Source organism: Protomyctophum parallelum (assembly GCF_964188405.1).
Source record: "Protomyctophum parallelum genome assembly, chromosome: 8".
In the NCBI taxonomy this organism is placed as follows: Eukaryota; Metazoa; Chordata; class Actinopteri; order Myctophiformes; family Myctophidae; genus Protomyctophum; species Protomyctophum parallelum.
The window spans coordinates 54,143,417-54,155,916 of record NC_139703.1 but is presented as its reverse complement, the minus strand read 5'-3'; the positions used below and the strand labels follow the sequence as shown (position 1 = coordinate 54,155,916).

At 46.6% G+C, this 12,500-nt stretch overlaps 1 protein-coding gene across 1 annotated transcript in view; it reads left to right on the top strand.

Annotated features, from left to right (window-relative positions):
* Positions 1 to 12,500, top strand: part of LOC310863088 (dihydropyridine-sensitive L-type skeletal muscle calcium channel subunit alpha-1-like) — a gene marked incomplete at both ends in the record, with an annotated part of 123,879 nt that overhangs the window by 26,730 nt on the left and 84,649 nt on the right. Inside the window, 6 exons of the mRNA XM_083771211.1 lie at positions 301 to 461; positions 1,733 to 1,958; positions 5,630 to 5,747; positions 5,912 to 6,001; positions 6,209 to 6,329; positions 9,339 to 9,453. Of these exons, the coding sequence (XP_083627337.1) occupies positions 301 to 461; positions 1,733 to 1,958; positions 5,630 to 5,747; positions 5,912 to 6,001; positions 6,209 to 6,329; positions 9,339 to 9,453 (831 nt within the window). The remainder of the gene's footprint in view (positions 1 to 300; positions 462 to 1,732; positions 1,959 to 5,629; positions 5,748 to 5,911; positions 6,002 to 6,208; positions 6,330 to 9,338; positions 9,454 to 12,500) is intronic.

Genomic DNA, 12,500 nt, shown 5'->3' with positions numbered 1-12,500 from the left:
ACTACATGTACGATACAGTTAGGTATATTCAGTGATTTCACTTAATTCAAATATCACTTATTTTTTTGTTTTGTTGTGATAATCCTCCCTACTATAGAGTGTGCTGACCATATAAGGAGTTCCTCCCTGTCCCCAGTTAAACCCTGGGGGTCAAAAAACCTTAGGTTTCGTTTTTGACTCTCTATCCTGATTGGACGAAAGGCTTAGGTCCCAGCCAAAAACGAAACCTAGGGTTTTTTGAGTGAAATCACTGAATATACCTTTAATTCCTCGGTCAAAACTCATTCCTCTCCTTCGCAGTAAAAGGGCTCGTAAGTGGAACCGCTTCTGCAGGCGTAAGTGTTGTGTGTACGTCAAGTCCACCATGTTCTACTGGTGGGTCATCCTGCTGGTGTTCCTCAACACACTGGCCATCTCCACCGAACACCACCAGCAGTCCCAGGCCCTCACCAACTGGCAAGGTAAGCACCGAACACCACCCATCAGCCCCAGGCCCTCTCCACCTGGCAGGGTAAGCACCGAACACCACCAGCAGTCAGAGGCCCTCTCCACCTGGCAGGGTAAGCACCGAACACCACCCATCAGCCCCAGGCCCTCACCAACTGGCAGGGTAAGCACTGAACACCACCCATCAGCCCCAGGCCCTCACCAACTGGCAGGGTAAGCACCGAACACCACCCATCAGTCCCAGGCCCTCTCCACCTGGCAGGGTAAGCACTGAACACCACCCATCAGCCCCAGGCCCTCACCAACTGGCAAGGTAGGCACCGAACACCACCCATCAGTCCCAGGCTCTCACCAACTGGCAAGGTAGGCACCGAACACCACCCATCAGTCAGAGGCCCTCTCCACCTGGCAGGGTAAGCACCGAACACCACCCATCAGCCCCAGGCCCTCACCAACTGGCAAGGTAGGCGCCGAACACCACCCATCAGTTGCAGATTTGAGAAATGAATCAGATTTGAATCAGATTTGACAGCATGCGGTCTACATGGGGCCTATAACTGGCAAGGTCAGATCGAACCCTGTGCATTTGTTGTTTATGTGTTCAAAAGCTTATTGTGAATTGCTCAATGTTCATGCGTTCATGCGTGAGAGTGTATACAAACGGAACCAAATGAACTCTCGTGCGTTTGACCCCCTCCATCCCACCCATAGACTGTAAAAAATATGGACAAAGCGTTCCCCGGGTCTAACATGGACGCCTGTTATTCCTGCACTGTAAGTCGCCATCTTTCTAGATCCGTTTGGGCCCAGCTGGCCCATTGGCTGGCTCTGTTTGGGCCCAGCTGGCCATTGGCTGGCCCAGACAACGAGGCGGGACCTCCCCCCTTCTTCTCCGTTGGTTTTTATTTTGACTCGAGTGGGAGGGGAATCCCGATCATAGACTGTAACGGTAGCCACGCCCCTCAGAACATACGCAACTTTATGGTCATTCTTTTAATAAATGGGACCATAATTTTCCAAAAAGAATATTATGACATTAGAAATGAGACTTTAAACTAGTGACTGGAAGCAGAAGGTATTCATGACCATGTTTATTAAGGTAATACAGTCTAGGTGAAGTTGGGCCCAAATACATGGACTTCTATGGGGCTATGGGGTTTTTTGGGCCCAATGACAGACAGCGCCACAACAGCCCATTATATGAACTACGATTTCCTTAGTGGCTTCACAAAATATCTGTCTGACTGCCCCCCTGATCCCCCCCCCCCCCCCCCCCCCCATGCAGACAACACCAACGAGGTGCTGCTCACCATGTTTGCCGTTGAGATGTTCATGAAGATGTACGCGCTGGGCCTGCCCTCCTACTTCATGTCTCTGTTCAACCGCTTCGACTGCTTCGTGGTGACCACCGGCGTCCTGGAGCTCATCCTGGTGCACACGGACCTCATGTCCGTCATGGGCATCTCCGTGCTGCGCTGCATCCGCCTGCTACGGCTGCTCAAAGTCACCAAGTGAGTATACAGTCTGTCTGCTACGGCTGCTCAAAGTCACCAAGTACAGTCTGTCTGCTACGGCTGCTCAGAGTCACCAAGTACAGTCTGTCTGCTACGGCTGCTCAAAGTCACCAAGTACAGTCTGTCTGCTACGGCTGCTCAGAGTCACCAAGTACAGTCTGTCTGCTACGGCTGCTCAAAGTCACCAAGTACAGTCTGTCTGCTACGGCTGCTCAGAGTCACCAAGTACAGTCTGTCTGCTACGGCTGCTCAGAGTCACCAAGTACAGTCTGTCTGCTACGGCTGCTCAAAGTCACCAAGTGAGTACAGTCTGTCTGCTACGGCTGCTCAGAGTCACCAAGTACAGTCTGTCTGCTACGGCTGCTCAAAGTCACCAAGTACAGTCTGTCTGCTACGGCTGCTCAGAGTCACCAAGTACAGTCTGTCTGCTACGGCTGCTCAGAGTCACCAAGTACAGTCTGTCTGCTACGGCTGCTCAGAGTCACCAAGTACAGTCTGTCTGCTACGGCTGCTCAGAGTCACCAAGTGAGTACAGTCTGTCTGCTACGGCTGCTCAGAGTCACCAAGTGAGTACAGTCTGTCTGCTACGGCTGCTCAGAGTCACCAAGTGAGTACAGTCTGTCTGCTACGGCTGCTCAGAGTCACCAAGTGAGTACAGTCTGTCTGCTACGTCTGCTCAGAGTCACCAAGTGAGTACAGTCTGTCTGCTACGTCTGCTTAAAGTCACCAAGTACAGTCTGTCTGCTACGGCTGCTCAGAGTCACCAAGTACAGTCTGTCTGCTACGTCTGCTCAGAGTCACCAAGTACAGTCTGTCTGCTACGTCTGCTCAGAGTCACCAAGTACAGTCTGTCTGCTACGGCTGCTTAAAGTCACCAAGTACAGTCTGTCTGCTACGTCTGCTCAGAGTCACCAAGTACAGTCTGTCTGCTACGGCTGCTCAGAGTCACCAAGTACAGTCTGTCTGCTACGGCTGCTCAAAGTCACCAAGTACAGTCTGTCTGCTACGGCTGCTCAGAGTCACCAAGTACAGTCTGTCTGCTACGGCTGCTCAAAGTCACCAAGTACAGTCTGTCTGCTACGGCTGCTCAGAGTCACCAAGTACAGTCTGTCTGCTACGGCTGCTCAGAGTCACCAAGTACAGTCTGTCTGCTACGGCTGCTCAAAGTCACCAAGTGAGTACAGTCTGTCTGCTACGGCTGCTCAGAGTCACCAAGTACAGTCTGTCTGCTACGGCTGCTCAAAGTCACCAAGTACAGTCTGTCTGCTACGGCTGCTCAGAGTCACCAAGTACAGTCTGTCTGCTACGGCTGCTCAGAGTCACCAAGTACAGTCTGTCTGCTACGGCTGCTCAGAGTCACCAAGTACAGTCTGTCTGCTACGGCTGCTCAGAGTCACCAAGTGAGTACAGTCTGTCTGCTACGGCTGCTCAGAGTCACCAAGTGAGTACAGTCTGTCTGCTACGGCTGCTCAGAGTCACCAAGTGAGTACAGTCTGTCTGCTACGGCTGCTCAGAGTCACCAAGTGAGTACAGTCTGTCTGCTACGTCTGCTCAGAGTCACCAAGTGAGTACAGTCTGTCTGCTACGTCTGCTTAAAGTCACCAAGTACAGTCTGTCTGCTACGGCTGCTCAGAGTCACCAAGTACAGTCTGTCTGCTACGTCTGCTCAGAGTCACCAAGTACAGTCTGTCTGCTACGTCTGCTCAGAGTCACCAAGTACAGTCTGTCTGCTACGGCTGCTTAAAGTCACCAAGTACAGTCTGTCTGCTACGTCTGCTCAGAGTCACCAAGTGAGTATACAGTCTGTCTGCTACGTCTGCTTAAAGTCACCAAGTAAGTACAGTCTGTCTGCTACGGCTGCTCAGAGTCACCAAGTGAGTACAGTCTGTCTGCTACGGCTGCTCAGAGTCACCAAGTAAGTACAGTCTGTCTGCTACGGCTGCTCAGAGTCACCAAGTAAGTACAGTCTGTCTGCTACGGCTGCTCAGAGTCACCAAGTGAGTACAGTCTGTCTGCTACGGCTGCTCAGAGTCACCAAGTAAGTACAGTCTGTCTGCTACGGCTGCTCAGAGTCACCAAGTACAGTCTGTCTGCTACGTCTGCTCAGAGTCACCAAGTACAGTCTGTCTGCTACGGCTGCTCAAAGTCACCAAGTAAGTACAGTCTGTCTGCTACGGCTGCTCAAAGTCACCAAGTAAGTACAGTCTGTCTGCTACGGCTGCTCAGAGTCACCAAGTAAGTACAGTCTGTCTCGCCGTGGACATTTCAAATGCTCCCGTGATACAGTACATACAGTAAGTACATACAGTACATACACGTCATGGAGGAGCACGGACGCTCTGATCATGAGTGTAAGCCAGGGGTCCTCAACTAGAAATGATGAAGGTCCACAAATATCTTTTTGAATAAGACCGAGGTCCGGTCCCATGCGCGGCGTCCATCGGAGCCCGTTTAGTATGGTCAAGCCAAGCTTCCAACCAACCAATAATGGGGTGCAGAGTGCAGGCCCGGAGTGGAACAAATCCAAATCCAAATCACACTGCGTGCGCGCATAGTGCGCGCCAGAATTTTGGGGGCCCTTGGGGGACATTTTGGGGGCCTTTGCAGCAATTTCACATGAGAAATGTACCATCTGATGTTATTTATATTATTAACTTCTTCCCTCCATTAACATAAGACACACAATGTAGTTGTGCTGCAGCAACACTGCCTGAATTGAATTGAAATTGACTGTGGCTGGCCTGGCCTGAGCTTATTTTTTTTTGCTGGCCTGACCTGACCTGACCTGATTTTTTTGCCTAGGGTCCGCAGAGAGGTGGTCCGCGGTCCGGTCGTGGTCCGCGGTCCGGTCGTGGACCGCGGTCCGCCAGTTGAGTACCCCTGGTGTAAGCGATAAAGCGCATGTGACGCCTCCTCCGCGCTTAATTCCGTTTCGTCTGTACAGTCGCGAACATTTATCCTATATATAAATGGGTCATGATGACTACAAGCGACCGAAATGAGTTTTCTCCCACGAGTGGCTGGCGTCTCCAGATAGGGTGAGAAGTTCAGTCACGTGAGAGAGACTCGCCTGGAAAGGCATCTGGACAGATAGATACTCTCAGTATATATATATATGTTATAGATACTGGACGTCTCTCAGTAACCTGGTGGATATATATATATATATATATGTATATGTTATAGATACTGGACGTCTCTCAGTAACGTGGTGGATATATATATATGTGACCAGATTTGACTGAGAGACTGCCATCGCGCACATTCCAGCTTTTAACCAGAGGAGAAAACCCTTTTTTTTTTTTTTTTTTTTTAATGAGTTAATTGCACAGGCAGACTCTTCACATACTAGAGCATGTCTGAAATAAGTGTCAAAGCTGAAATTGACATGTAAATATGAAATAAATGCTTAAAAAAAGCTAGGTGTAATGTTAGAGACCACAGAAGTGAACCTTTCAAGCCTGTTTTCTCAACTCGCTGTTTTCTGCAAGACATTACTCTATAAGCCATATCTCCAAAACTGGTGGGTCAAACTGAACAACCAATATGTCAATTTGAAGCTATGATTCCCTGCTTTGATATGAAATGAAAAAACAAAAATTCAAAAAGATCCAATGGCAGTCTCCCAGTCAAATTTGGTCACATATATATATATGTATATGTTATAGATACTGGACGTCTCTCAGTAACCTGGTGGCGTCGTTGCTCAACGCTCAGCGTTCCATCGCCTGCCTGCTGCTGCTGCTTTTCCTGTTCATCGTCATCTTCTCGCTGCTGGGCATGCAGGTGTGATATGTACTGTATACACCTGCACATATACACATACATGTATAGGCCTACATATACATGTATACATGTATACATGTATATGTATACATACCGACAGACTACTGTAATATGTGCATGCATGTGTTCATGGTCACCTGCTTTCTGCGGGACGTGCATTGCAGGTGTTTGGAGGCAAGTTCAACTTCCCCGACAAGCTCAAACCTCGCAGCACCTTTGACAGCTTCCCCCAGGCCCTCATCAGTGTCTTCCAGGTACGCTCCTCTCCTCTCCGCGCAAATCCACTGCTCTGGCACTATAGAAATACGTATAGGAAGACTGTATACTGCCATCTCTGCGGACAAACCCTGTACCTGTACCTGTGTCTGAATGTGCGTGCGTGTGTGCCATGTGCGTGCGTGCGTGTGTGTGCGTGTGTGTGTGCGTGTGCGTGTGCGTGCGTGTGTGTGCGCGTGTGTCAGATCCTGACAGGGGAGGACTGGAACATAGTCATGTATGACGGCATCATGGCTCACGGAGGACCCAGCATGCCGGGCATCCTGGTCAGCATCTATTTCATCATCGCCTTTGTGTGTGGAAACTGTATCCTTCCAACAACCCACTGTTCTTATACTAATACTACTATATATATATATATATATATATATATATATATACTAATACTACTATCTGTGTAGTAAACTGTATCCTTCCAACAGCCCACTGTGTTATATTAATACTACTATCTGTGCTTTTCATTTGTTGCCATTTTTCATTTTTGTTTCTCTCTCTCTCTCTTTTTTAATTTAGTTTAGTTTTTCCTGTCAATTTTCAGAGTGCGTTTAGTTATATTGTTCAATGTTTTTCTTTTCTTTTTCTTTTTTTTAGTTGGCCAACATTAACTATACATCGTCGCCCTACTGAATGGTAAATGGTGCATTTATGTAGAGCTTTTAGAAAAAGTGCTTTACATAGATTGTAAATATTTAATAATATAAGTTGTAAAACTTTAATAGCATAAAGTCATCCTACTCAAAGTCAAAAGTCATACGATTTGTCACACGCGTCTCCGCATTTGACCCATCTCTCTTGGAGCGCTGAGCTGCAGCCAAGGAGCGCTGAGCTGCAGCCAAGGAGCGCTGAGCTGCAGCCAAGGAGCGCTGAGCTGCAGCCAAGGAGTGCTGAGCTGCAGCCAAGGAGCGCTGAGCTGCAGCCAAGGAGCGCTGAGCCGCAGCCAAGGAGCGCTGAGCCGCAGCCAAGGAGCGCTGAGCTGCAGCCAAGGAGCGCTGAGCTGCAGCCAAGGAGCGCTGAGCTGCAGCCGTGCCGCGCTCGGGAATCATTTGATTCGTAGATTTGACCCCCCCCAATACATCCCTTTGATGCTGAGTTTCAGGGCGGACACTCTAACCACAAGGCCACTGTTTATCAGTTGTTCCACTTTAACTGTTCATCAGTCATCCTGCTCAATGTGTTCTTTAACTGTTCATCAGTCATCCTGCTCAATGTGTTCCTTAACTGTTCAGTCATCCTGCTCAATGTGTTCCTTAACTGTTCATCAGTCATCCTGCTCAATGTGTTCCTTAACTGTCCATCAGTCATCCTGCTCAATGTGTTCCTTAACTGTTCAGTCATCCTGCTCAATGTGTTCCTTAACTGTTCATCAGTCATCCTGCTCAATGTGTTCCTTAACTGTCCATCAGTCATCCTGCTCAATGTGTTCCTTAACTGTTCATCAGTCATCCTGCTCAATGTGTTCCTTTAACTGTTCATCAGTCATCCTGCTCAATGTGTTCCTTAACTGTCCATCAGTCATCCTGCTCAATGTGTTCCTTAACTGTTCATCAGTCATCCTGCTCAATGTGTTCCTTAACTGTTCATCAGTCATCCTGCTCAATGTGTTCCTTAACTGTTCATCAGTCATCCTGCTCAATGTGTTCCTTAACTGTTCATCAGTCATCCTGCTCAATGTGTTCCTTAACTGTCCATCAGTCATCCTGCTCAATGTGTTCCTTTAACTGTTCATCAGTCATCCTGCTCAATGTGTTCCTTAACTGTTCATCAGTCATCCTGCTCAATGTGTTCCTTAACTGTTCATCAGTTATCCTGCTCAATGTGTTCCTTAACTGTTCATCAGTCATCCTGCTCAATGTGTTCCTTAACTGTTCATCAGTCATCCTGCTCAATGTGTTCCTTAACTGTTCATCAGTCATCCTGCTCAATGTGTTCTTTAACTGTTCATCAGTCATCCTGCTCAATGTGTTCCTTAACTGTTCATCAGTCATCCTGCTCAATGTGTTCCTTTAACTGTTCATCAGTCATCCTGCTCAATGTGTTCCTTTAACTGTTCATCAGTCATCCTGCTCAATGTGTTCCTTAACTGTCCATCAGTCATCCTGCTCAATGTGTTCCTTTAACTGTTCATCAGTCATCCTGCTCAATGTGTTCCTTAACTGTTCATCAGTCATCCTGCTCAATGTGTTCCTTAACTGTTCATCAGTCATCCTGCTCAATGTGTTCCTTAACTGTTCATCAGTCATCCTGCTCAATGTGTTCCTTAACTGTTCATCAGTCATCCTGCTCAATGTGTTCCTTAACTGTCCATCAGTCATCCTGCTCAATGTGTTCCTTAACTGTTCAGTCATCCTGCTCAATGTGTTCCTTAACTGTTCATCAGTCATCCTGCTCAATGTGTTCCTTAACTGTTCATCAGTCATCCTGCTCAATGTGTTCCTTTAACTGTTCATCAGTCATCCTGCTCAATGTGTTCCTTTAACTGTTCATCAGTCATCCTGCTCAATGTGTTCTTTAACTGTTCATCAGTCATCCTGCTCAATGTGTTCCTTTAACTGTCCATCAGTCATCCTGCTCAATGTGTTCCTTAACTGTCCATCAGTCATCCTGCTCAATGTGTTCCTTAACTGTTCATCAGTCATCCTGCTCAATGTGTTCCTTAACTGTTCATCAGTCATCCTGCTCAATGTGTTCCTTAACTGTTCATCAGTCATCCTGTTCAATGTGTTCCTTAACTGTTCATCAGTCATCCTGCTCAATGTGTTCCTTAACTGTTCATCAGTCATCCTGCTCAATGTGTTCCTTAACTGTTCATCAGTCATCCTGCTCAATGTGTTCTTTAACTGTCCATCAGTCATCCTGCTCAATGTGTTCCTTTAACTGTTCATCAGTCATCCTGCTCAATGTGTTCCTTAACTGTTCATCAGTCATCCTGTTCAATGTGTTCCTTTAACTGTTCATCAGTCATCCTGCTCAATGTGTTCCTTAGCTGTTCATCAGTCATCCTGCTCAATGTGTTCCTTAACTGTCCATCAGTCATCCTGCTCAATGTGTTCCTTAACTGTTCATCAGTCATCCTGCTCAATGTGTTCCTTAACTGTCCATCAGTCATCCTGCTCAATGTGTTCCTTAACTGTTCATCAGTCATCCTGCTCAATGTGTTCCTTAACTGTCCATCAGTCATCCTGCTCAATGTGTTCCTTAACTGTTCATCAGTCATCCTGCTCAATGTGTTCCTTAACTGTTCATCAGTCATCCTGCTCAATGTGTTCCTTAACTGTTCATCAGTCATCCTGCTCAATGTGTTCCTTAACTGTTCAGTCATCCTGCTCAATGTGTTCCTTGCCATAGCCGTGGATAACTTGGCCGAGGCAGAGTATCTGACCGCGGCCCAGAAGGAGAAGGCGGAGGAGAAGGAACGCAAGAAGGCACTCAGGTATGATGCAACAGACACGTTTAACGCACTCTGACCTGTGATCAGATTCATACGAGGTTTTCCACATGGACACACACTGGTCTGATTAATTAACCCATTCTGACCTGAGATCAGATTCATACGAGGTTTTCCACTGGGACACACACTGGTCTGATTAACCCATTCTGACCTGAGATCAGATTCATACGAGGTTTTCCACTGGGGGACACACTGGTCTGATTAAACCCATTCTGACCTGAGATCAGATTCATACGAGGTTTCCGCCAGACACACACTGGTCTGATTAATTAACCCATTCTGACCTGAGATCAGATTCTAAAAAAATGTCAGTCGTTCTTCGATTTTTCAAAAATAGCAGACCTACAAGCTCAGTGGCTATGAGCTTGTAGATCTGCTATTTTTCAATAGCTAAAGCATAACATGATGCTGACACCAAAATGGGTGCCCGGTCAGAATGGGTTAACGCACTCTGGGCGGAAACGAACCCCTTTTGGTGTTTGAAGCATTATGTTATAGCTTTAGCTATTGAAAAATAGCAGATCTACAAGCTCGTAGCACGGCACCGAGTGCTACGAGTGCTACGAGCTTGTAGATCTTAAATGTATATATATTCTTTCAGAGCGAGCGTTTTTAACTCAACTCTTTGCTTCATGAGCGGTTCCTGGAATAACGTATTTTTCAGATGGGGGTCGGTGGCCAATTACATATCATTACATACAATACATACATACATTACAATTACATATCATTTTGGGGGTCTTTGACATGAAATATTGAGCACCACTGATATAGAAACATAGGTATTTTAGACATTGTTTCACGCCTAAATGGGCTAATAGTCAGTGCAGGCCCTGAACCCCGTTAACCCTGCTTCCCACACATTTCCTTTGATGGAAAGTACTCACATGTTTTACTTAAAGATGGAGTGCCACAATTCTTCCAGTTTTTCATGTGTGTATGAGGTGACAGTACTTCATTAGACACCCTGGAGTCGTTTTCATGTGTCTATGAGGTGACAGCACTTCATTAGACACCCTGGAGTCTACTGTATGTGTCTATGAGGTGACAGTACTTCATTAGACACCCTGGAGTCTACTGTATGTGTCTATGAGGTGACAGTACTTCATTAGACACCCTGGAGTCTACTGTATGTGTCTATGAGGTGACAGTACTTCATTAGACACCCTGGAGTCTACTGTATGTGTCTATGAGGTGACAGTACTTCATTAGACACCCTGGAGTCTACTGTATGTGTCTATGAGGTGACAGTACTTCATTAGACACCCTGGAGTCTACTGTATGTGTCTATGAGGTGACAGTACTTCATTAGACACCCTGGAGTCGTTTTCATGTGTCTATGAGGTGACAGTACTTCATTAGACACCCTGGAGTCTACTGTATGTGTCTATGAGGTGACCGTACTTCATTAGACACCCTGGAGTCTACTGTATGTGTCTATGAGGTGACAGTACTTCATTAGACACCCTGGAGTCTACTGTATGTGTCTATGAGGTGACAGTACTTCATTAGACACACTGGAGTCTACTGTATGTGTCTATGAGGTGACAGTACTTCATTAGACACCCTGGAGTCTACTGTACGTGTCTATGAGGTGACAGTACTTCATTAGACACCCTGGAGTCTACTGTATGTGTCTATGAGGTGGCAGTACTTCATTAGACACCCTGGAGTCTACTGTATGTGTCTATGAGGTGACAGTACTTCATTAGACACCCTGGAGTCTACTGTATGTGTCTATGAGGTGACAGTACTTCATTAGACACCCTGGAGTCGTTTTCATGTGTCTATGAGGTGAAAGTACTTCATTAGACACCCTGGAGTCTACTGTATGTGTCTATGAGGTGACAGTACTTCATTAGACACCCTGGAGTCTACTGTATGTGTCTATGAGGTGACAGTACTCCATTAGACACCCTGGAGTCTACTGTATGTGTCTATGAGGTGACAGTACTTCATTAGACACCCTGGAGTCTACTGTATGTGTCTATGAGGTGACAGCACTTCATTAGACACCCTGGAGTCTACTGTATGTGTCTATGAGGTGACAGTACTTCATTAGACACCCTGGAGTCTACTGTATGTGTCTATGAGGTGACAGCACTTCATTAGACACCCTGGAGTCTACTGTATGTGTCTATGAGGTGACAGTACTTCATTAGACACCCTGGAGTCGTTTTCATGTGTCTATGAGGTGACAGTACTTCATTAGATACCCTGGAGTCGTTTTCATGTGTCTATGAGGTGACAGTACTTCATTAGACACCCTGGAGTCTACTGTATGTGTCTATGAGGTGACAGTACTTCATTAGACACCCTGGAGTCTACTGTATGTGTCTATGAGGTGACAGTACTTCATTAGACACCCTGGAGTCTACTGTATGTGTCTATGAGGTGACAGTACTTCATTAGACACCCTGGAGTCTACTGTATGTGTCTATGAGGTGACAGTACTTCATTAGACACCCTGGAGTCTACTGTATGTGTCTATGAGGTGACAGTACTTCATTAGACACCCTGGAGTCGTTTTCATGTGTCTATGAGGTGACAGTACTTCATTAGACACCCTGGAGTCTACTGTATGTGTCTATGAGGTGACAGTACTTCATTAGACACCCTGGAGTCTACTGTATGTGTCTATGAGGTGACAGTACTCCATTAGACACCCTGGAGTCTACTGTATGTGTCTATGAGGTGACAGTACTTCATTAGACACCCTGGAGTCTACTGTATGTGTCTATGAGGTGACAGTACTTCATTAGACACCCTGGAGTCTACTGTATGTGTCTATGAGGTGACAGTACTTCATTAGACACCCTGGAGTCTACTGTATGTGTCTATGAGGTGACAGCACTTCATTAGACACCCTGGAGTCTACTGTATGTGTCTATGAGGTGACAGTACTTCATTAGACACCCTGGAGTCTACTGTATGTGTCTATGAGGTGACAGCACTTCATTAGACACCCTGGAGTCTACTGTATGTGTCTATGAGGTGACAGTACTTCATTAGACACCCTGGAGTCGTTT